The 26,382-nt window shown below is 42.4% G+C and overlaps 1 protein-coding gene across 1 annotated transcript in view; it reads right to left on the reverse strand.

Moving 5' to 3' along the window:
* Nucleotides 1–20,416, reverse strand: part of LOC141173010 (sialic acid-binding Ig-like lectin 13) — a 28,548-nt gene extending 8,132 nt beyond the window's left edge. Inside the window, exons 1-4 of the mRNA XM_073657629.1 lie at nt 20,277–20,416; nt 11,166–11,537; nt 10,466–10,768; nt 7,142–7,162 (exon numbers count right to left, since the gene is read on the reverse strand). Of these exons, the coding sequence (XP_073513730.1) occupies nt 7,142–7,162; nt 10,466–10,768; nt 11,166–11,537; nt 20,277–20,343 (763 nt within the window). The 5' untranslated portion in view covers nt 20,344–20,416. The remainder of the gene's footprint in view (nt 1–7,141; nt 7,163–10,465; nt 10,769–11,165; nt 11,538–20,276) is intronic.
* Nucleotides 20,417–26,382: the final 5,966 nt, after the last annotated feature.

Below are 26,382 nucleotides of genomic sequence, written 5' to 3' on the forward strand. Positions count from 1 at the left end.
ATTCAGTGTCATCCCATTGCTTCTAGTCTTTCCTTGTGCAAATGAGAATAAAGATGATCCTTCTACAATGTGACAGCCCTATATATATGGCAGTATAAACTTACTAGTGATGAGCGAGCACTAAAATGCTCGGGTACTCGTTGTTCGAGTCGAGCAAATTGGAATGCTCAAGTGCTCAGTCTGAGTAATGAACCCAATGTAAGTCTATGGGAAACTCGAGCATTTTTCAGGCGGCTCCCCCCCGGTGGTCTGCAGAAGGCCTAAAAATTGCCCAAATCAATCGAAACAGTGCTCAAATGACATGGGAACAGCATGGGGAAGACCCCTGGAGGCATCTCTGACTCCCAGGTCACTGCTGTCAACAACGTTGTCAGCGTATTACGCCACTTTTACGGACTCACAATAAAACATTCCAAAACAAAACCAAAATGGATTTTCCTGGGAAATATATTAAAGAACATCCTTTCCAGGGTAATGACTTGTATATAAGGCAAAACAAATAACCAAAAACAAAAATGCTCCTCCACACCTTGAGCTATGTTCACACATAGCGATGTTGATTAGTTTTTGCTCTTTTGCATTGATTTCAACCAAGACAAATACATCAATGGGAAATGTAATTTTAACATTTTACAACCTTATCTGGCCATGTGGTATGTGACACATCATCAGACACATGCATACAGTGCTGAAAAGACATGGGAACAGCATGGGGAAGACCCCTGGAAGCTTCTCTGACTCCCAGGTCACTGCCAAAAAGTTTGCCCATCACAAGTGATCATTGCGTATGCAAAGATGCCTCCTGCCATGCTCCTGTAATTGCAAACTTGCAACAATCACCGTCCACGTCCTTGTCCCAGCGCAGCGTTCAGTTGTCCCTACCCCATTCCTTGGAATGCAAGCGCAAGTATGCAACCATCCACCCACCCACAGGCTACAATACTATACTGCCAAATTTTTGACAGCTGCTTGCACATGAAATGTGGCCTTTCAGTCTCATGGAGCCAGTAGCTGTCCACAACCTCATGGCGATGGAAGGTTGTCCATACTCAGTTCCCAGTTGCCACTATTTCTCCCAGTGTCGTCTCTGCCTTCCACAAGCATGGGTCCCACAACATTACCCGTGACTTCCCCAGTGCACTTAGGTGGGAAGTACCGCCTAACCACAAACACATGGACAGGTGAATGTGGCCAGGGACGGTACAGAGCCAGTCCACATTAATAATGCAGCCATAGAGTGTCTGGGAACCTTTCCAAACACATTTCTTAGCCAGGACTGCATCTCAGCAGGGTTGGAAGGACCCACCAGAGAATCCTTGGGTTGGCCCTGGCTTCTAAATCAGGAGAGTTCATGATAGCGCAAACTTTGCAGCAGCTATGCGGCTCTTGAGTGGGGGAGAAAGTTGAGCCCCCAGAATCAAATCCTCTGGTAGGCCCAATGTTTTTCAGTTTGAAACTGCTTCTCAGTGGGAGTTGGATTTCACCACAGCCATATTCTTTAGCTCAGTGAAAGGACTGGCATAGAGGGAAACCGCATCTACTCCGGCTGTCATTTCTCTATCATCAGGTTCTACCCATTGTCACACACGACCATGCCTGGCTGTATGTTCAGAGGTGAGAACCACAGATCAGGCTGCTGTGTTACAGCATTCAACAACTCTACAGTGGTGGGCTGTTTGTCACCTAAGCATTAAGCATGTTATCTTCAGCAGAGCCTGTTGACGCTTGGCCAAGGCAGTGCTGCAGTGCTTTCAGCTTGTGACTGATGTGGTCATTTCGGAGATGGAGGCTGAACTGGAGGAGGAGGTGCAAGAGCTGAACAATGTGATTACATTGAGGTTACATTGGCGAGTCTGTTTTTTATACTAAACAAAGATCCGACTGTGTTTTTATTTTTTTTATTTTTTTTTTTTTCATGTTATTTTTTAAGACAAATGCATTCACCAGGAAATGTAATTTTAATATTTTACAACCTTATCTGGCCATGTGGTGTGTGACACACTATCAGACACATCTTGTTTCATTTATGATGAAAGGACTCTGATAGTCAAAAAGCCTATTTTTATAGGGTCATCAGGCGGCTCTTACTATTCTTAAAGGGCCATCAGCCGGCCCTCGCTATTGTTAGAGAGCCATCAGCCGGCTATGCTTTGTTGTTCCCATTAATGAATGGGTCTCCAATACTGTTATTGCGTATGCAGTGACTGCAAGGGCTCCCAAAAATTTGGAGGAACTTCAATGCCCCTTGCAAGAGACGTAGACGTCGGAGGGCCTCCTGAAAACTATATTCCCATTATTAGGAAGTGTGTCTCCCATACTGTTTGCCTATGCAGTGAAGCAACAGCTGTCAAAAATTTGGAGGAACTCCAATGCCCCTTGGAAGAGACGTAGATATGGTGATATGGTAGATATTGTGGTGATATGGTGGTGGATGATGAGGATGCAGAGAAGGAGGACAAGAGGAAATAGACAAAATTAGGAAGCGTATACCCATGTCTGGGAGTGAAGACAGAGGGAATAGAGTTAGACCTCCCAAAAAAACACTGTATTTGAGTTTGTTACACTGCTATAATTCGGTGGTGTTGAGAAGTCTGACCCAATACAGCCTTTGTTCATTTTTATAAGAGTCAGCCGGGCAGTATTTTCAGTTGACAGGCGAATGCGCATATCGGTTATAATTCCATTGGCGGCACTAAAAACCCTCTGTGACAAAACGCTAGCGGCAGGGCAGGCCGGGACCTCCAAGGCGTAGAGAGCCATTTCATGCTATGTGTCCAGCTTGGATACCTAATAATTTTAAGGCACAGAGGAATCACGGAAGACATTGGTACGGTCGGCAAGGAACTCCCACATCAACTTCCGAAACTTTGCATTCCTTGGGAGAGTACCCTGTGCCTCAGGGCCTGTGCAATGGGAGGGTCTGAGAAAACTGTCCCAGAACTTTCACAATGTTCCCCTGCCTTTGCTGGATTGCATTTGTGGCTCTCTCTCATGTACTCCTTGGTTGTCCAACGAACTGTGACTTCTGCAGCCAGCGTTGTCAGATGGGAATTTTTTTAATAATTCCGCAACAAGGGCCTTCTTGTACCGCACCATTTTATTAGGCCTGTCCTGCAAGGGAATAAGAGACAGAAAGCTCTCCCTGTAGCTTGGGTCTACAAGTGTCATTAATCAGTAATGGCTGTCACCTAAAATTTGGACAACGTGAGGGTCATGGGAAAGGCAGCATAACATAAACCCAGTCATGTGTGCCAGACTGCAAAGAGGCAAGACTTCCATGTCCTCACCAAGAGGACGACTGAACATGCTCTCCTCCTCATCCTCCTCCTCTTCCTCCTCCTCCCTGTACTCAGGCCATCCACACTGAACAAACTTTATGACAGTTGTGCAGGTAGGACAGTCTATAGCGCAAGAAACTAGCTCCTGTTCTTCCTCCTCCTCCTCCTTTTCCTCAATGTCACCCAATCCACGTTGGGATGAGATGAGGCTGGGCTGTGTGTAATCACCCTGTATGGTTCCTTGCTCCATCTTGTTGTGCTCCACCTGCAATGCATCCTCTTTAACAGCGAGCAGAGAGCATTTCAGAAGACAGAAAAGCAGGATGCTGACGCTAATTATGGTGGAGTACTCAAAGTTTTGGAGGATGGTACAGATGTCTGACATCGAGGTCCACTCTTGAGGTTTTATGTGTGGACTCTGATCTGAATTCTGCCGACCTTGTTGATGCTGGTAGTCAACAACTGCCCTCTTCTGCTCACAAATCCTTCCCAACATCTGCGATGTAGCGTTCCAACGTCTGGGGACATCGCAGATCAGTCGGTGACCTGGAAGCTGCAAACGCTGCTGAAGCACGAAAAGGGCAGCGGAAGCTGTAGCTGACTTTCTAAAATGGCACACAGGTGGCGTAATTTGATAAGCATATCCGGGAAGATTTTGAGAAATAACTGAACCATGAGGTAAAGCACATGGGCCAAGCATGGTACGTGTTTGTGCTCGCCACGCCCCAGAGCCACCACCAGATTCCAGCCATTGTCACACACGACCAGGCCTGGCTGTAGGGTCAGCGGTGTCAACAACAGATATGCCTGCTGTTTCAGAGCTGTCCACAACTCTTCAGCGTTGTGTGGTTTGTCACCTAAGCATATTAGATTCAGCACAGCCTGGTGCTGCTTGGCCGAGGCATTGCTGCAGTGCTTCCAGCTTGAGACTAATGTAGTCATTTTGGAAATGGATGCTGAAAAGGAGGAGGAGGAGGTGCAGGAGCAGTAGAATGTGGGGGCAACCCTGATTGACCCAGGGCCCTCATCGTTGGGAGGATGTGTTCCGTCCCAAGATTCGACTGGGTCCCAGCTTCCACTATATTAACCCAGTGTGCCATCAGCGAGATGTACCGTCCCTGCCCACAAGCACTTGCCCACGTGTCCGTGGTTAGGTGGGCTTTCCCAGTAACTGAGTTGTTGAGGGCACGTCTAATATTGTGGGACATGTGCTTGTGTAATGCGGGAATGGCACACTGGGATAAATAGTGGCAGCTGAGGACCAAGTACCGAGGGACGGCTGCCGCAATCAGGTTGCAGAAAGCTTCCGTCTCCACGAGCCTAAAAGGCAACATTTCGAGTGCAAGAAGTCGCAAAATGTGTGAATTTAGTAGTGTGGCCTGTGAGCGTTAGCTGTGTATTTGCGCTTGCGTTCCAAGGACTGGGGAAGGGACAACTGAACGCTGCGCTTGGACAAGGATGTGGACGTGCTACCTGATGGTGCAACTTGAGAATGTGCAACAAAAGGTGCAGGGCGGGTGGCATCTTGGCATGCGCCATGGACAGGGGATTGGCATCCTCTCACAACAGCGGAAGGAGCAGTGGTGTCACCTGTAGATACTGTTGCTGAACCCTGAGGTTCGGCCCACTTAGACGGGTGCTTTGCTGCCATGTGCCTGATCATGCTGGTGGTGGTCAGTCTTCTAGTTTTGCTACCCCTGCTGATGCTGGCCTGGCAGGTGGTGCAAATTGCCTTTTTGGGGTTATCTGCACAGTCTTTATAAAATACCCAGACTCGGGAAGACCTAACAGTTGTACTGGAAACTTCCGTCGTGTTGGCATTACGAGGAATGCTTTCCCGCCTTGTGTCTGCAGCCACCACACTGCTTCTTTCTGCCTGTTGTGGTGCTACACCTCCCTCCTCCTGTGTGCTGCTGTCCTCGCTCTGTGTGTCCTCCTGCCATGTTGGATCAGTTACTATATTATCCACCACCTTGTCTTCCACTTCCACACCCTGGTCCTCCTCCTGACTTTCTGGCAATTGTGTCTCATCATCATCATTATCCACCTCTTGCGACAGTAATTGCACTTTCCCACTGTCACGTTCATGTGACCGTGGCTGCTCAAATATTTGAGCATCGCTACATGCTTTCTCCTCTTGACTCGCTTGAAGCTAGCCGGGTGAGAGGCCCGAATCTACAAATGGAAAAGTATACAGCTCTTCTGAGTGTCCAAGTGTGGGATCAGTTGTCTCCGGGCACTCGGCATGGTGGGAGGAAGGAGGATCAGGGTGAGGAATATGCGGTCCAGACTCATGGCTACTGAGACTTGACCGTGTGGAAAACAGGGTGGAGGTAGTTTTATCCAAGTGACTGGAAGCATTGTCTGCCATCCAACCAATAACCTTTTCACACTGCTCTGTGTTCAGTAGTGGTGCTCTGCGGTCCCCTAGTAATTGCGACAGGAAGGTAGAGCAATAAGCTGCAGGTGTTTGTTGTGGCACAATTTAAGCTTGCCCACGGCCACGTGCTTGGCCTCTGCATGCACCATCACCATCATGTCCACTTCCCCGTCCCTTGCCACGCACCTTGCCCATTTTAAATGGAGGACAATATTTTCCACGTTCACGAGAAATGGCTGATTTTGGAACGCAGTTATATGTGATACGTGTGACAGAGAACCACGATTTTAAATAGCAGGCATGTAATTTACTAATATTATTCTACACGGAGAAGTAGTGTGAATAGCTTCACTGACACACTACAACGGAATGAAAATGGAAGAAATGCATGATTTTTGAACAGTCTTTTAGGTGATATGTCTGACAGAGAACCATGGCTTTAAATTGTAGGCCTGTAATTTACTAATATTATTCTACACAGAGACCTAGTGTGAATAGCTTCACCGACACACTGCAACAGAATGGAAAAGGGGGCCAATATTTTTCAAGTTCAGTTCAAATTTCTAGATTTTTATCACTGAAATATGGAACAGATCTGGCTTTATTCTGCTGTGAGCAAAAAAATTGTGTACTCTGGATTGCTTTTTAAGCAAATAACCAGGATTATGATAAAAAAAAATTCCCTGGCCCCTGATATCTGGGGATATGTCTAGAAATATCTTTAAGAACAGCAGCAGCAGGAATGTTCAATGTACCCTCTTGCACTATATGCACTGCAGTCTGCCACATACACTGCCTACCTGCCTAATTCCTGCTATCACCACTGATTATATGCAGCTGGATTAGTCCTCAGAAGGATTGTTATTTCAGATGTATATATATGTTGTGGAATACCTAACAGGACGTTCAATGGACCCTCTTGTGCTGTATCATGCACTGCAGTCTGCCACATACACTGCTTGCCTAACTCCAGCTGTCCCCACTGAATATATTCAGCTGGATTAGTCCTCAGAAGGACTGTTAGTTCAGATGGATACATATGTTGTGGTATACCTATACTAACTATAAACAAGCAAATCTCTCCATGACGCAGCAGCAGCTCTCCCCACTAAGCCTGATTCCAGGTTAGACTGTGACGAGCATGGCGGCGCCCGGTCTTAGATACATCTGATGATGCTGTGCGGCCAGCCAATCACTGTAATGCCACAACCAACATGGCTATGACATTACAGTGCATGGCAGGCAATCCCTGCATGTTCATTGGCTCTAAAGAGCGCAAAACATGTAGGGAGGGGACCCAACTTCCCGCCCGAGCAACCCGGAAATACTCACCAAGTGCCGCGCTCGTCGAACATAGTAATGCTCGGGCGAGAACCGAGCAGTGGCAAGCACATTCGCTCATCACTAGCACTTACCAATATTAAATATATTGGCTGAGGACAATGATGATAGAAAGAACAAATATCACACAAAGTATATTTACCTGGACAAGGAATCGTCTGACCTAGAAAAGCAGGAAAAGAAGCAATATATATATAAATATGTTTTTTTAACAAAAGCACTATGTTTACTATTTCTGGTATTGGCATGAATGTATTTTTACCTGGATATGAAAACACTTTACTCAAAGAGGCAGAAAAATCCTGTAAGATGCTTGCAGATTATAAAGATTGTATTATGTTGTTCTTACTTTCCATTTCTTTACTTTTCTTTTCCCTTACTATTTTTTTCATTCACCTTCTTTCTTGCCCTTGATCCTTTTTCACTTCCTTTTCCTTTATTTTTGTACCCTTTCCCTTTACTTTTACCAATTCTCCTTCTTTTTCTTATTATTTATCTGCTTTTCATGCCTATAATTTCTTTTCCGTTTTCTCCTCTTTATTAACCACAATTAATTTTATTTATTCTCCATTTTCTTTGCACTTTACATTCTTTCCTTCGTCCTCCATTTTTCTTGAAAATATTTTGCTTCATTTTTCTCTCCTTCATCCCTTTTCCCGCCTTCATCCCTTTTTCTTTCCCTTCACTTCTTTTTCCGCAAACTTTTTCCTCTCCTTACACATTTTTCCATTTCCTCCTCCTCATTTCTACTGCCGTCAACCCTTTCCCTTCAACTTTTTTTTGCCTTCACCTTTTTTCTTTCCTCTCAATAGCTTTCCTTTCCATTCACATCTTCACTTTCCCTTACACCCTTTTTACTTCTCTTTCCCTCTCTTTCTTTCACCATGTTTAATTTCCATTCACATTTTTTCCTTTCTGTTTTTCTTTTCTTCCATCCTTTTTTTTGCTTTCCACTCCTTTACATATCCTTCATCATTGTTTTACATTCTTTTCACCTCTTTTCTACATCATTCCCTTCACTTTACTTTCCTTCTCCTTTTTCATTTAATCTCTTTCCCTTTCTGTTTAACCTTCTTTTCTTTTGTCTTTTCATCTTCTTTCATTTCCTTCCCTTTCTTTACTATTCAATTGCTTTCCTTTGCCTCATTCGCTTCACTTATTTTTCTTCCTTACTAAAGGGGTTTGTTGATAGTTTTCAACCATGAAGACATATACATCACAAACAATGAACGCTCATCATACCTGCATCAATTGCATCCTGGCTGACAGCAGCCTGATGAGGCAAAGAAGTAAATCCTCAGAAGAAAGTTGGCATTTTGTTCTCCTAGGTTTATTACTTTTTGTAGAGATCCATGTGCAAAAAATAATATACAGTAGAAACTTCAAAGATACAATTCCTTAGGCATCTTCTATAACTAAGGAATAGCATTCCGAAATGCGTCAGTGACTTATGTCATTTGTGCATATGGATCTCCAAAAAAGTAATAAACCTAAGAGAACGGAATGCCAACTTCCTTCTTTGGATGAAGGCATATACAGTACAGACCAAAAGTTTGGACACACCTTCTCATTTAAAGATTTTTCTCTTTTCAATGACTTTGCAAATTGTACATTCACACTGAAGGCATCAAAACTATGAATTAATCCATGTGGAATTATATACTTAACAAAAAAGTGTGAAACAACTGAAAATATGTCTTACATTCTAGGTTCTTCAAAGTAGCCACCTTTTGCTTTGATGACTGCTTTGCACACTCTTGGCATTCTCTTGATGAGCTTCAAGAGGTAGTCACCGGAAATGGTCTTCCAACAATCTTGAAGGAGTTCCCAGAGATGCTTAGCGCTTGTTGGCCCTTTTGCCTTCACTCTGCGGTCCAGCTCACCCCAAACCATCTCGATTGGGTTCAGGTCTGGTGACTGTGGAGGCCAGGTCATCTGGCGTAGTACCCCATCACTCTAATTCTTGGTCAAATAGCCCTTACACAGCCTGGAGGTGTGTTTGTGGTCATTGTCCTGTTGAAAAATAAATGATGGTCCAACTAAACGCAAACCGGATGGAATAGAATGCCGCTGCAAGATGCTGTGGTAGCCATGCTGGTTCAGTATGCATTCAATTTTGAATAATTATCCAACAGTGTCACCTGCAAAGCACCCCCACACCATCACACCTCCTCCTCCATGCTTCACGGTGGGAACCAGGCATGTAGAGTCCATCCGTTCACCTTTTCTGCGTCGCACAAAGACACGGTGGTTAGAACCAAAGATCTCAAATTTGGACTCATCAGACCAAAGCATAGATTTCGACTGTTCTATTGTCCACTCCTTGTGTTCTTTAGCCCAAACAAGTCTCTTCTGCTTGTTGCCTGTCCTTAGCAGTGGTTTCCTAGCGGCTATTTTACCATGAAGGCCTGCTGCACAAAGTCTCCTCTTAACAGTTATTGCAGAGATGTGTCTGCTGCTAGAAATCTGTGTGGCATTGACCTGGTCTCTAATCTGAGCTGCTGTTAACCTGCGATTTCTGAGGCTGGTGACTCGGATAAACTTATCCTCAGAAGCAGAGGTAACTCTTGGTCTTCCTTTTCTGGGGTGGTCCTCATGTGAGCCAGTTTCTTTGTAGCGCTTGATGGTTTTTGCAACTGCACTTGGGGACACATTCAAAGTTTGCCCAATTTTTCAGACTGACGGACCTTCATTTCTTAAAGTAATGATGGCCACTTGTTTTTCTTTACTTAGCTGCTTTTTTCTAGCCATAATACAAATTCTAACAGTCTATTCAGTAGGACTATCAGCTGTGTATCCACCTGACTCCTGCACAACACAACTGATGGTCCCAACCCCATTTATAAGGCAAGAAATCCCACTTATTAAACCTGACAGGGCACACCTGTGAAGTGAAAACCATTTCCGGTGACTACCTCTTGAAGCTCATCAAGAGAATGCCAAGAGTGTGCAAAGCAGTCATCAAAGCAAAAGGTGGCTACTTTGAAGAACCTAGAATACAAGACATATTTTCAGTTGTTTCACACTTTTTTTGGAAAGTATATAATTCCACATGTGTTAATTCATAGTTTTGATGCCTTCAGTGTGAATGTACAATTTTCAAAGTCATGAAAATACAGAAAAATCTGAGGTGTGTCCAAACTTTTGGTCTATTCTGTAAGTCTGCAATGGAGCTGTATAAATGCAATGTAAGGAATTTTAAAATCAAGATTATTGTATGAGCTAAGTGACTTCCTATTTATTTTAGCATATTGGAGCAATAAAAAATAGTTGAACAGGTAAACTTATTCTATATGAATCTATTAGATTTGTAAATTCACCAAAATTACAGGGACTTTTTTTCACTTCAATATTATGATTTTTATTTCTACCTATTGTAAAAACACTTTCCAATTAGCATACAAGTTTGGCATCTGTATAATAAACTAATGAGATCGCAACAGTTGCAAAGAGTTATAAAACTTACCTACGACATTCAAAGTGATGCTACTACTGGTGGTCACATTACTTTCAAATGTTACTTTACAGGTAAGTAAAGATTGGTCATCCTGAATCCATGGTATAAAGGTGAGACTGGCATGATATGTTATTGTCCCATCGTCATTTCTTTCTATATAAGTCTGTGTCGGTCCATATTTTTCAATGTTACCTTCCCATGTGATAAACGGAATCTTTCCAGAACATCTTCCAGGACTTGTGCAATTCACTGTTACCTCTTCACCTGCAACCATCCTTCCCATAGCAGATATTTCTGGTTTATCAGATAACTCTAGAAAATAATTATTACAGGGCATAAAATGTTATTAAAAAGGGTTAGAAGCATCAAAGCAAGGTCATATGCATCTTATCATGAGCTAGATACAATGTATGCACTATTATGCCAGATAGCAAGCTATGCCCTAGTTAAGCTACCCAATGTACCACACCCTAGTTAAGCTACCCAACGTACCACACCTTAGTTAAGCTACCCAATGTAGCAAACCATAATTAAGCTACCAAATGTATCACACCCTAGTTAATCTACCTGATACATTTTGGTGGCAGTAACCCAATCTGAATATTTTAAAAGTGTTTTGTCAAACACAACTGGCAACAATTTGTTGAAAACTTTTGCAGTTCTAGGCATGTTGGTTTTAGTATTTGTATACTTTTATAAATATACGTACCCATCACATTCACTTTGACCATTGGGTTCTGAAAATTATAACTTCCAGTCCGATTTTTATTGTCTTCATGTCTAAAGTAATAGGTGCCATCGTCCTCCCTCTTGACGTTATTTATAGTCAATGTGCAATCTCCATTATCAGGATTTCCCGTAAGTTGAAAGTGTTTTTTACTGACAGATCTTAACTTGACATTAGTGGCTACAAGCGTAACTGGCAGTATAGGACTTTTGAGCCAAGAGCCCCCAGAATTCTTGAACATGTTTTTAGAGCTAGCATTAAATTTGCAAGGAATGGTGACACAGAGGCCCTCTTGGACATTGACAGTAGATTTAACATCAATGGAGTAACCAGGAACGTCCTGACACATGAAACCTGTTGAAAGATGAATGAATGACATCATGTTGAAAAATACTTTTCCCATCAAAGTATTTTCAAAGACTTTCATGTTCATCGGAATATCAGTATTCTCAAAGACAGAAGTAAACGTTGACGCATTTCGACTAAACAGTCTTAATCGTAACGAATAAGACTGTTTAGTCGAAACACGTCAACGTTTACTTCTGCCTTGCTATGATAACCTTTTAATAGAATTTGAATACAGTTAGCAATTTTAAGGACTATCCAACTTTTTGTTTTTCATGGACTATCTGCTTGCTTTGACCGACGGGAATGCTAAATCTCCGTGTTCTAATGGTAGGAGAGACATCGCTTTGGAGAGTGAAAGTTTTTTCGTTCTATGTAGTCAAAAACAGCTCAGTATTGCACTTATTAGGGCAGAAGCTTATGCTTCAGAGTTGATCTTCCATCTCTAAGAAGGGACTTTAAGTTTCTGTCATAGAAAAGCCATTTACAATGGTACAGTATGGAAAGCAATCTCTTGCCACAGAGGCTGTGCGTTTGTGAACCTGTCATTTTTCTTGCCCCAACTCTACTTATTGCCAGCGAGCCTTGTACATATCATTCATACCATGACTCCCACATGTCTTCTTTGACCATTATACAAGGGGACATGACTATTACAGGTAATAATATCTAGAAGACTGGTCCTATGTGCTGTAAAAACTAAGGACTATCTCTTAATAAATTGAATGAGTGCCTAAATAGACACACTCCATAAAATCAAAAGTAGATAGCTGGAGGTCTTCCTGTCTGAAAAGAGAAAGTAGGGTCAAAAGCCTGATGTTATCTTAAAGAGTTTCTGTAGCAATAAAAGTAAAATAAAGAAAATATCTCATCATAAATAAATTCCTAAATACCGTTAATTAGTAAACCAGAGTTATTTTATCTGTGGAGGTAAACACTAGGGTACATCAAAATAGTCGCCGTCTTTCTAGACTTACAGAAACAAGTCCTAGAATGTTAATAGAACAAGTGCCTATGAGCATGTGCAGTAAGAAGCTCCACTGCTGTGACCTGGAGATAACCTGTACCACAAATATCCAGGTCAGAGCCATCTCTCAGCATTCAGAAATACAGTATTGACAGCTGTGTGAGCAGTATCTTCTTCATTATCACTGGTATCTCCGCTATTACAGTAGATTATAGTAGATAGACAGGGTGGACAGCAGTATGAGCAGCCTCTTCTTCATCATCACTGGTATCTCCAGTATTACATTAGATTACAGTAGATAGACAGGGTGGACAGCAGTGTGAGCAGCTTCTTCTTGTCTCAGCATCCCTAGTATCTCCAGTATTAGATCAGACAGATAGGATGGACAGCAGTGTGATCACCTTTTTCATACCTCTGGTATTTTCATTATTAGATCAGATAAACAGGGTGGATAGTAGTGTGAGCAGACTCTTCTTACCTCTGCACCCTGGTATCACCAGTATTAGATCAGATAGACAGGGTGACAGCAGTGTGAGCAGCTTTTTCATACCTCTAGTATTTCCATTATTAAATCAGATAAACAGGGTGGATAGTAGTGTGAGCAGACTCTTCTTACCTCTGCACCCTGCATTCTCCAGTATTAGACCAGATAGACAGGGTGACTGCAGTGTGAGCAGCCTTTTCTTATCTCAGCACCCCTGGTATCTCCAGTATTACATCAGACAGACAGGATGGAAAGTAGTGTGAGCAGCTTTTTCTTACCTCAGCAACTCTGGTACCTCCAGTGTTAGATCAGATTGACAGGGTGGACAGCAGATAGAGCAGCTTCTTCTTAACTCAGCACCTCTGGCATTTCCAGCATTAGATCAGAGAGACAATGTGGACAACAGTGTGAGCTGCCTCTTCTTAGTTCAACATTCCTGGTATCTCCAGTATTACATCAGATAGACAGGGTGATCAGCAGCAGGAGCAGTATCTTCTTACCTCATCATCCCTGGTATATCCAGTATTAGAACATATAGACAGGGTGGACAGCAGTGTGAGCTGCCTCTTCTTACCTCAGCACCCCTGATATCTTGAGTATTAGATCAGATAAACAGGGTGGACAGCAGTATTAGTCACTTCGTCTTACCTCAGCATCCATTGTGTCTCCAGTATTAGATCAGATAGGCAGGGTGAACAGCAGTTTGAGGATCCTCTTCTTATCTCAGAACCTCTGGTTTCTCCTGTATTAGATCAGATAGAAAGGGTGGAAAGCAGTATGAGCAGCCTCTTCTTACCTCTGCACCCTGAACTCTCCAGTATTAAATCAGATAGACAGGGTGACAGCAGTGTGAGCTGCCTCTTCTTACCTCAGCACCTATTGTATATCCAATGGTAGATCAAATAAACAGGGTGTATAGTAGTGTGATCTGCCTCTTCTTACCGAAGCACCCCTGACATCTCCAGTATTAGATCAGATAGATAGGGTGGACATCTGTATAAGGAGCCTTTCTTACCTCAGCACCTTTGGTATCTCCAGTATTAGATCAGATGACAGAATGGACAGTAATGTGAGCAGCATTTTCTTACCTCAGTCCCCTTGGTATATACGGTATTATATCAGACAGGGTGGACAGCAGTATCAGCAGCCTCTTCTTACCTCAGTACCTCTGGTATCTCCAGTTTTGGATCAGATAAACAGGGTGGACAGCAGTGTGAGGAGCCTTTCTTACCTCAGCCTCCCGTTATATCCAGTATTGGATCAGACAGGGTGAACAGCAGTGTGAGCAGCCTCTTCTTACCTTAGTATGTGTTTATATCTCCAGTATTATATCAGATACACAGGGTGGTTGGACAGCAATGTGAGCAGTCTCTTCTTATCACAGCACCCCTTGTATCTCCAATATTAGATGAGATAGACAGGGTGGACCTCAGCAGCCTCTTCCTACCTCATCACCCCTGGTATCTCCAGTATAAGATCAAAATTTCCACTGGGATAACATCTTCTTATACTCAAAAGGATGATGCAGAGATTTCTATTGCACATGCTCATAAGCACATGCATGCCCTATTAACATGTTAGAACAGATTTCTGTTAATGCAGACAGCAGAACATGAAGAGAACAGAACATGACATTTGGAGGAACAGAGAATGTGAGCATTTTTTTTTTTTTAACCAGTTTCAGCACTTTCAATAATAATTCTTATACCCTAGAAAAACCCTTTATTGAAAATCTTCAGGTAGGTTCATTATATAGATACTAGTGATGAGCGAGCACTAAAATGCTCGGTACTCATTTTTTGAGTGAAGTAAATTGGAATGCTCGGGTGCTCGATCCGAGTAACGAGCCCAATATAAGTCTATAAGAAACGCAAGCATTTTTCCGGCAGCTCACCCGGTGGTCTGAAGAAGGCCTAAAAATTGCCCAAATCGATGGGAACAGTGCTCAAATGACATGGGAACAGCATGGGAAAGACCCCTGGAAGCATTTATGACTCCCAAGACACTGCTGTGAACAATGTTGACAGAGGTATTACACCACTTTTACGGGCTCACAATAAAACAGACAAAAACAAAACCAAAATGGATTTTCCTGGGAAATATGTTAAGGAACATTCTTTCCAGGGTAATGACTTGTATATAAGGCAAAATAAATATACAAAAACAAAAATGCTCCTCCACACCTTGGACTATGTCCACATGGAGCATTTTTGATTCGTTTTTGCACTTTTGCATTGCTTTTAACCAAGACAAATGCATTAACTAGGAAATGTAATTTTAACATTTTACAACCTTATCTGGCCATGTGGTGTGTGAGACATCATCAGACACATGCATACAGTGCTGAAAAGACATGGGAACAGCATGGGGAAGTCCCCTGGAAGCATCTCTGACTCCCATATTACTGCCTAAAAGTGTGCCCATCCTAAGTGATCCTTGGAGCCTGCGAAGATGCCTCCCCCCATGCACCTGTCGTTGCAGGATTGTAACAATCACTGTCCACGTCCTTGTCCCAGCGCAGTATTCAATTTTCCCCTACCCCATTCCCTGGAATGCAATCGCAAGTATGCAGCCAGCCACCCACCCACCCACCCACAGGCCGCAATAGTAAACTGCCATATTTCAGGGCAGCTGCTTGCACTGAAAATGTGGCCTTTTATGCTTGTGGAGGTGGAAGCTGTCCACAACCTCATGGCATCGGCGGCTAGGTTTCCATACTCGGTCCCCAGCCACCACTATTTCTCCCGGAATCGTCTCTGCCTTCCACAAGCGCAGGTCCCATAACATTACCTGTGCCCTCCCCAGTGTAGAGTGTCCAGGAACCTTCCCACACACTTTTCTTAGCCAGGACTGCTTCTCGGCAGGGTTGGACGGTCCCACCAGAGAATCCATGGGTGGGCCCTGGCTTCTCCATCAGGAGAGTTCATGATAGCACAATCTTTGCAGCTGCTATGGGCCTCTTGAGCAGGGGAGAAAAGTGGGCCCTCAGAATCAAATCCTCTGGTGGGCCCAATGTTTTTCAGTCTGAAACTGCTTCTCAGTGGAAGTTGTATTTCACCACAGCCATATTCTTTAGCTCGGTGAAAGGACTGGCATAGAGGGAAACCGTATATACTCCAGCTGTCATTTCTGGGTCACCAAGTTCCGCCCATTGTCACACACAACCATGCCTGGCTATTTGATCAGTGGTGAGAGCCACAGATCAGGCTGCTGTGTTATAGCTTTCAACAACTCTGCAGTGCTGGGCGGTTTGTCACCTAAGCATTAAGCATGTTATCTTCAGCACAGCCTTCTGCTGCTTGGCCAAGGCAGTGTTGCAATGCTTTCAGCTTGTGACTGATGTGGTCATTTCGGAGATGGAGGCTGAACTGCAGGAGGAGGTGCAGGAGCTGAACAATGTGATTACATTGAGGTTACATTGACGAGTCTGGTTTTTAAACAAAAGAAAGATCCTACTGTATTTTTAATTTTTTTTTTTCACGTTATTTTTTAAGACAAATGCATTCACCGGGAAATGTCATTTTAACATTTTACAACCTTATCTGGCCATTTGGTGTGTGACACATCATCAGACACATCCTATTTCAATTATGATGGAGGGACTCTGAAAGTCACAAAGCTTTTTTTTATAGGGCCATCGGGCAGCCCTTACTATTCTTAAAGGGCGAGCAGTTGGCCATCGCTGCTGTTAGAGAACCATCAGCCAGCTATGCTTTGTTGTTCCCATTATTAGCCATTAACGAGTGTGTCTCCTATACTTTTATTGCATATGCGGTGACTGCATTGGCTCCCAAAAATTTGGACGCAACCCAATACCCCTTTGAAGAGACATAGAGAAGGGTCTCAGTAAAAAAAATTTAAATTATAAAGAAGCGGGTCTCCTATTGTGATAATGCCCTTGCAGTGACTGCAAGGGCTGCCAAAAATTGCGAAAAACTCCACTAACAATTTAAAGTCACATAGAGCTTGGCCACAGTAACGACATGTTCCCATTAGAAAGGAGAGAGTCTACTATTCAGTTATAGGGTATGCAGTGAGTCTAACGGCTGCCAAAATTTAGGAAAAACCTCACTAACAATTTAAAGACACAAAGAGCAGGGCCACAGTAGCGACATATTCCCATTAGAAATGATCGGGTCTGCTATACAGTTATAGGGTATGCAGTGAGTCTAATGGCTGCAAAAAGTTAGGAAAAACCCACTAACAATTTAAAGACACATAGAGATGGTCCAAAGTAACAACATGTTCCCATTAGAAAGGGGAGGGTCTGCTATTCAGTTATAGGGTATGCAGTGAGTCCAACGGCGGACAAAATTTAGGAAAAACCCCACTAACAATACAAAGACACATAGAGCTGGGCCACAGTAATGACATGTTCCCATTAGAAAGGAGAGTATCTGCTACACATTTATAGGGTATGCAGTGAGTCCAACGGCTGTCAAAATTTATGGAAAACCCCACTATCAATTTAAAGACACATAGAGCTGGGCCACAGTAACGACATGTTCCCATTGGAAAGGAGAAGGTCTACTATACAGTTATAAGATATGCAGTGAGTCCAACGGCTGCCAAAATTTAGGAAAAAACCCTACTAACAATTTAAAGACACATAGAGGCGGGCCTCAGTAACAACATTTTCCCATTAGAAAGGAGAGGGTCTCCCATACTGTTTGCCTATGTAGTGAAGCAACAGCTGCCAAAAATTTGGTGGAACACCAATGTCCCTTGCAAGAGACGTACAGGTTAGAGAGCCTCCTGAAAACAAAGTTCCCAATATTAGAAAGTGGGTCTCCCATACTGTTTGCCAATGCAGTGAATGCAACGGCTGTAAAAAATTTGGAGGAACTCCAATGCCCCTTGCAAGAGACGTAGGTATGTTGATATGGTACATATGGTGGTGATATCGTGTTGGAGGATGAGGATGTGGAGAAGGAGTAGGTCAAGATCAAATAGACAAAATCAGGAAGCGTGTACCCATGTCTGGGTGTGAAGACAGAGATGCATGGGTATAGAGGGAAGAGAGACCTCCTCCCAAAAAACCACTGTATTTGAGTGGTGTTGAGAAGTCTGGCCCAATCCAGCTCTTGTTCATTTTTATAAGTGTCAGCCTGTCAGCATTTTCAGTTGACAGGCAGATGCTCCTATCGGTTAGAATTCCATCAGTGGCACTAAAAACCTGTTCTGACAAAACGTTAGCGGCAGGACAGGCCAGGACCTCCAAGGCGTAGAGAGCCAGTTCAGGCCGCTTGTCCATCTTGGATATCCAATAATTATATGGCACAGAGGAATCACGGAGGACATTGGTACAGTCGGCAAGGTACTCCTTAGTCATCTTCCGAAACGTTTCCTTCCTTGGAAGAGTACTCCATGTCTCAGGGCCTGTGCGATGGGAGGGTCTGAGAGAACTGCACAGAACTTTTACAGTGTTCCCCTGCCTCTGCTGGATTGTATTTGTGTTTCTCTTGCCTGTACTCCTTGGTTGTCCAACGAAGTGTGACCTCTGCCGCCAGCGTTTTCAGATGGGAATTTTTTCAATAATTCTGCAACAGGGGCCTACTCGTACTGCCTCATTTTATAAGGCCTGTCCTGCGTGGGAATAAGAGACAGAAAATTCTCCTCTTCCTCCTCCTCCCTGTCCTCAAGCTATCTATACTGAACAGATGGTATAACAGTTGTGCAGGTAGTACCATCTATAGCGCAGGAAACAAGCTCCTGTCCTTCATCCTCCTCCTCCTCTTCCTCATTGTCACCCAATCCACGTTGGGATTAGATGAGGCTGGGCTGTGTGTAATCACCCTGTATGGTTCCTTGCTCCATCTCATCGTGCTCCGCCTGCAATGTATTCTCTTTAATTGTGAGCAGAGAGCGATTCAGAAGACAGAGAAGTGGGATGGTGACGTTAATTATGGCATCATCGCCACTCACCACCTTGGTAGAGTTCTCAAAGTTTTGGAGGATGGTACAGATGGACAGATGGTACAGATGTCTAAAATCAATGTCCACTCCTGAGGTCTTATGTGTGAAGTCTGACGTGAATACCGATGGCCTTTTTGATGCTAGTACTCAACAATTCCCTCTTCTGCTCACAAATCCTACCCAACATCTGCAATGTAGAGTTCCAATGTGTGGGGACATCGCAGATCAGTGGTGAGCTGAAAGTTGAGAACGCTGCTAAAGCACGGCAAGGGTGAATTAAGCTGTAGTTGACTTTCTAAAATGGGTACAGAGGCGGCGTACTTTGACAAGACCCAGCAGATCCCGGTAGGTTTTGAGAAATCGCTGAACCACGAGGTTGAGCACATTGGCCAGGCATGGTACGCGTGTGAGCTTGTCTCTCCTCAGAGCCTCCACCAGGTTTTGGCCATTGTCACACAAGACCATGCCTGGCTGTAGGGTCAGCAGTGTCAGACACATATCTGCCTGCTCTTTCACAGCTGTCCACAAATCTTCAGCGTTGTGTGTTTTGGCCGAGGCAGTGCTGCAGTGATTCCAGCTTGCAACTGATGTGGTCATTTCGGAGATGGATGCTGAAGGGGAGGAGGAGGACGTGTAAGAGCTGTAGATGCCTTCAGTGTGAATGTACAATTTCCATAGTCATGAAAATACAGAAAAATCTTTAAATGAGAAGGTGTGTCCAAACTCTTGGTCTGTACTGTATATATATAAATATATATATATGTATATATATATATATATATGTATTTATGTTGTGAAATACCTATACTAACTATAAACAAGAAAATCTCTCCCTGAAGCAACAGCACCTCTCCCTACTCTGCCTGATTCCCGGGTACACTGTGACGAGCATGGCGGCGCCAGGTCTGATATAGACCTGTTGATGCTGTGCAACCACCCAATCACTGTAATGCCCACAACCAACATGAATACGGCATTACAGTGCATGGCTGGCAATCCCTGCATGTTCATTCGCTCTCTAAATAGTCCCAAACACGCAGGGCGGGAACCTGAGTTCCCGCCCGAGCAACCCAGAAATACTCGCCGAGCGCTGAGCTTGTCGAGCACAGTGATGCTCGGGCGAGTACCGAGCAGTGGCGAGCACGTTCTCTCATCACTAATAGACATGCTAACTTAGCATTAAGACGGAGCATTGGTAATTCCCGTTGATGAGTCTTGATGCTTCTGTGAAGATCCATGGTGATTACAGTATTTCGTCTGTGGCTTATTGATTTTAGTGCAAAGTAAAAACACTATTTCCTTATTGATCGCAAAAAAGGAAACATAACTTCTGCTCCTATATGATACAGGTAGAATTTTGTGAAATATAAAAAAAACTTACTTTTCAAGAGTAGAGTAAGGACAATGGAAAGATTGACCCGAATTTCAAAGCCGCTTATCTGTATCATCCTGATACGGAGATGAACTCTTGATTTGTGAAGGCGTTCTCTCTTCTGAAAATAAAACTTCTGAAAGTCTTTACCAACTTCTTTTTCCTTTTCCTGGATTTCTTCATTTTATGTCCACCTTTAACTTTCACAATTCATGTATAACTTCATTCTTGTGCTGAACACTTAAATCATTATCGTGACATACTAAATCAACAAATAACAAGAACTGTAAAATTTACTTACAGTCTGAAAAAAAGACCAAACTTACTTATATATTGACAGATTGAAAAATTGTTACCGGCAGAATGCAAAAAAATTCACAATGTGTTATGTCTCACCTGGTGAAGTGAATTTTTGAAGGCCTTGGTCCACATAAGCGGTTGTTGGGCAGCACGGAAATATGATGTTGGTGCAGCAGAAAGGAGAAAGCAATGGATGCTATATACACTGGACAGCAACCAGAGGAAAAGAGTAGTAGTCAAGTAGTAAGCCTTTGACTCAATGAAGGAAGATTGATGAAGCAGGGTTAAGATAATAGCATGGCAGAGTAGACTTGGCAATGTAGTAAAGCATAAATTATCAGCCCCAAGAAGCACTGGACAGTGATGTATGTGATCCCATTGGTGTAGTAGAGCCGAATAGGTCTGAATAATTAGTGCAGTGGTGTAGTTGAACTTGGTTGGTCAGGAAACTCAATGCAATGTATCAGTCTATTCGTATAATAGAGCTGGATTTCTCAGGAGACTCAATAAATAAGAATCAAACAGAATTATCTATTGTAGTGTCAAACATAAAAACTGGAATAAAGATTAGTTAAAACTATGATGCCATCGAAAGCATGATGAGGAAACAGGAATCCAAGATTGTGGTTTATTGGTCAATGCTTTTCAAAATATCAAACTTCTTCATCAGGTCAAACCGCTGTGGTTTAAGACAATATGAGCCAAATAAGAATCTCAATTTGCACACAGAGTGTTTCAGAGTGTTACCCCTCATTGCTTAATAAACAGGCAATCCCTGCACTCTATATTCCATCTGTTGGAAGCAGCCCTTGCAATATAACTTATAATAAAAGCCAAATCAAAATCTCAGTTTGCAAACACATTGTTTCAGGGTATTGCCCCTCATCAGTGCAAAGTATGAGATTTGATTTGGCAAGGTGAGAGGCTCTGGACTGAAGTCTAAGGGGTAACGATTCTCCTTGTAATGAGTGACATGTAAGCCCTCCCATGCAATGCTCCTCTTGGAAATTAAAGGGTCGATAGTGACTTGTAGGATTGCTGCTTCCAACAGGTAGCACTATAGAGTTCAAGTCCTCTTCCTCTCTGAAGAGGCAATTTGCATATTTAATTTCCCATAGAAGCATTGCATGGCGAATAAGCCTTCTTACATTGGCATGCCAGGGCCGGCATGTCACTATCCACAAGGAGAAACATTACCCTCTAAACCTCAGTCCAGAGTCTCTCTCTTAGCCAAATCAGACTCATATTTTGCACTGATGAGAGGCAATACCCTGAAACAATGTGTTTGCAAACTGAGATTTTGATTTGGCTTTTATTATAAGTTATATTGCAAGGGCTGCTTCCAACAGATGGAATATAGAGTGCAGGGATTGCCTGTTTATTAAGCAATCCCTGCATGTGTCACAGCTGTCTAACAGCCGTGACACATGCAGCCACGGTGGCTCAAACATAGATGCTGAGCATGCCAAAACAACCCGGCGAGCACCCGAGCATGCTCGTTTAGAGGGTTAAATGAGCATGCTTACTCAATACTAATCTGTACATAAAAGAACATTATGTTAGTGAAGAAAAATGCTGTGAGGTTTTTAGGCAGAAAAAATTCCCTTGTGCAAAAAAAACAGCCTGTGGCTCACTGTTAGAGTTTCTGCCTTCCATGCTAAAGATCATCAGTTTGAGCCTCTACAGGAACAAGCTACAAAAGAAGCTTAGAAAGACTCATCTGAGGAGCATAGTTAGACTGCCAAGGAGTATGGAGTGTCAGTAATTTGTTTGGTACACCTAGAATATGTCTGGGCAGCTTGCCTCACGGTAAAGGTATAGTGCACCACATGTAATAGTACATGCATTGGATTAGCTATAAAAGTAGGTAATTTGTTTTGTAAAAAATTGCAACATTTGTACTTTAGAATAATCTTTCCGTTATCTATTAATGTTGCACATAATGGTGCAACCAAGATCTGTAGATATTCATTGGATGGTTCATGACAACATTAATTAATGCTTCAGATACGTAAAAGGATTCAACGTAAAGAACTACGAAGAGAAGTTCTTGAATGTGCGACAACATCAGCAGTGATAGCTAACATGGGTACTTGAAAAATCCGTAACTGATCACAAAGTGGAGGAACTATTTATTTATTTCACTCACTTATATAGCGCCATTAATTGTATAGTGTTATACAGACATCATCATCATCTCTGTCCCCATTGGGGCTCATAATCTAAATTCCCTATTAGTATATCTATGGAGTGGGGGTGGAAACTCATGCAAATACGAGCAGAAAATACAAACTCCTTACAGATGTTGAACCCAGGAACCCAGCTCTACAATGCTTCAGTGCTAAACACCGAGCCACCGATACGTGGAGTCCTCTATATTATAATCTGGGATTTCAGGTAATGGCTAAGAAAAAGTGGCAGGATCCTTTGAGCGACCTCCATCTTGAAAAATGGCAGTTCCCTTGAACCCTTTTAGGATGGCGTCCCATAAATTGGAGACCCACGTATACAATTAGGGCATATCTTTCGGAAACTTCTTTTGAAATATCCCTTTAGTACTTAGTACTGGGTTAATATTGGTTTTGATTTTCTATAAAGGAAGTTAAAAGGGTTTCTAGTACTTATAAATTGATGACCTATCCTTTGGATAAATCATCAATATTATATTGGTGTGAGTTCAACACCAGTCACCTTCAAAAATCAGCTGATTGGAGGTCCCACAGCATACTAGAAGAGGCAAAGCTTCGCACATTGTACAGTGGCCATGAGTGGTCCTGCAAGTCAATGAAGGAAGTTCAAGGTTTTTTCTAGTATTTCAATATTGATGACCTATCCTTAAAGAGGTTGTCCACTACTTTTACATTGATGACTTATCCTTATAATAAATCATCAATGTCCAATCAGCCGGGGTCTGGCACTCCCGCCGATCAGCTGTTATCAGTGTCGGTGGCTTAAGTACTTAGTTGCCAAGCTGGTCGTCTACTTGTAGTGGCTGTCACATGGTACTGCACATCCACCTCCTATTTATTTGAATAGAAGGCAGCTGTGTAGTACCAAGCCCCGGCCACTACAAGTAGGCGGCCAGCTCGGCAAGCAAATATATCTAGCCATCGCTGACACTAATACCAGCTGATTGGCAGGGGTTCCGGGTGTCGGACCCTGGCTGATCAGATACTGATGACCTATCCCAAGGATAGGCCATCAATGTAAAAGTAGTGGACAACCTCTTTGAGATATCAATATAACATTGGTGTGGGTCCAACACCAGACACCCTCAGTAACCAAGCACACTAAAAGTGAAACAGGTTCACACATCGTATAGTGGCCATTAAAGACACTGGAAGCTTTTTGCCATGCTTGGGGATACTATAGGAGAAATTTTGCAGTAGCAAAAGAAGCATAATGCTGAAGAAAAAAATGGTGATTACTGCATTTGAAACTTGAATCCCACCTCTCATATATTGAATTTGATTATTATCTAGGGTTTGTACATGTATAGGACCATATAAGTAACGTACAAAATAAACATATAGTTTCATGGACAAATAATGAAGTTGATGTTAACAAAATACTTGATCTGGAAATTATTGCCATTTCCCATCTTTGATGTATCTTCTACAATATGAGATCTTCTGATATTTTCACTGTGTCCTTAAGATGTAGTAGATGTCGTTCTCCTGTCCATTTAAGTTCTTCAGAAATAAAGTTAATTAAAATAGAAATTATTAGACTGGTGATACTCTACAGCTCTCCTTGGAGTATGGGAGATACTCAAACATAAACTTCCAATGAAGCTTACAGCAAATGTTTGCCCTGAAATTCTCTCTTAATTTCCAAATGAAAGCGTCTTCAACTATTTGGATATTGAAAGTCGATTGATGTGGAAAAGCAACCGGAACCACCATCAATGAACTGTTTGCCACACCAATGATGGATGGATATAAACTATAGTGGACAATCTGAGTTACTGCAGCTCATATCGCATCCATGTGATTAGGAGCCAGACTGCTGGACTCAATAATGGCCACTATACAGTCTACAGATCAGTTCTGTGCCAGATCCGTATACTGTTTAAATGGGCTCTGGAAATAACTGGGAGTATTGAGTGCCTTTTTCCCCCCGATCTGCCATTGATGACCCTTTCTGAATATAGAAAAGCAATATCAAAGTAATGAACATGCCCATTAACTAATTAAATTATACCCCTGATGGTTTTCTGTTCTAGATCTCCTGTATATACATAGGACCAATGCTTTTCTTGCGTGTAACTTCTTGAAATTTTGCAACTTTTATCATTTTAATAACAATTTTGCCAAACTTCCAAAATGTTTTTGAAAGTCTTGGCTTTGGAATAATTGTTGAGCTTGGCAAAAAATTTACCATAATTTACACCCCAAAATTGGTGTAAATTAAGACATAAATATTCTGCAGTTCCTGAGTAGTGTATATTTCTTGAAGAGGCGCACAGCAACTGACAGATGCCCAGAATTCAATAAACAGCACCTGCCTCACTGAAGAATTTGATGCATCTTATTTTAATTGACCCTTCATCAAGAGTAGCATGCAAATTCTTGATGAATTGGGGCATTTGAGTTGTAGATTATAATTTTTTTTGCCTGCAACCACCTCCAGGGGGAGCTCAGGAGCTCGCTGCATACAGTGTTGTTATTAAGGTCAATGTAAAAGCAGCATGCAGTAAGCTCTATAGCTCCCTCTAATGGTGAATGAAGGCAGACAGAATTGCATTGTTTAACTATATAGAGGACAAGAATAAACATGATATTAAAGGATGAACGTTTCAAACTCTTGAAGAAAATTTTAAAGTTAATATCTATATTTATTGACAAAGTAATTTAGCCATATTTTTCTTTAATCAATTACTAATTTTGAATTTTTGTCTGTTTGTATCCACAGCTAAATTTAGAATTTAACTGAGAATGTATAAGATTTTATTTTGGAAAGAGTTGCAGATAAGTATTTTGCATGCAGGTGCATCTCACTAAATTAGAATATCATCAAAAAGTTAATTTATTATAGTTCTTCAATACAAAAAGTGAAACTCCTATATTATATAGAGTCATTACACACAGAGTGATCTATTTCAAGTGTTTATTTCTGTTAATGTTGATGATTATGGCTTACAGCCAATGAAAATACAAAAGTCATTATCTCAGTAAATTAGAATACTTTACAATAACAGCTTGAAAAATGTTTTTAAAATCTGAAATGTTGTCCTACTGAAATGTATGTTCAGTAAATGCCCTCAATACTTGGTCGGGGCTTCTTTTGCATCAATTACTGCATCAATGCGTCAGTGTGGCATGGAGGCGATCAGCCTGTGGCACTGCTGAGGTGTTATGGAAGCCCAGATGGCTTTGATAGCAGCCTTCAGCTCGTCTGCATTGTTGGGTCTGGTATCTCTCATCTTCCTCTTGACAATACCCCATAGATTCTCTATAATAGATTCTCTATGGGGTTAAGGTCAGGCGAGTTTGCTGCCAATCAAGCACAGTGATACTGTTGCTTGTAAACCAGGTATTGGTACTTTTGGCAGTATAGACAGGTGCCAAGTCCTGCCGGAGAATGACATTTCCATCTCCAAAAAGCTTGTCAGCAGAGGGAAGCATGAAGTGCTCTAAAATTTCCTGGTAGACAGCTGCGCTGACTTTGGTCTTGATAAAACACAGTGGACCTACACCAGCAGATGACATGGCTCCCCAAACCATCACTGATTGTGGAAACTTCACATTAGACCTCAAGCAGCTTGGATTGTGGCCTCTCCACTCTTCCCCCAAACTCTGGGACCTTGATTTCC

This window comes from Phyllobates terribilis, unplaced genomic scaffold (genome assembly GCF_046119375.1).
Source record: "Phyllobates terribilis strain yellow unplaced genomic scaffold, ASM4611937v1 Scaffold_12__6_contigs__length_324123572, whole genome shotgun sequence".
Lineage (NCBI taxonomy): Eukaryota > Metazoa > Chordata > Amphibia > Anura > Dendrobatidae > Phyllobates > Phyllobates terribilis.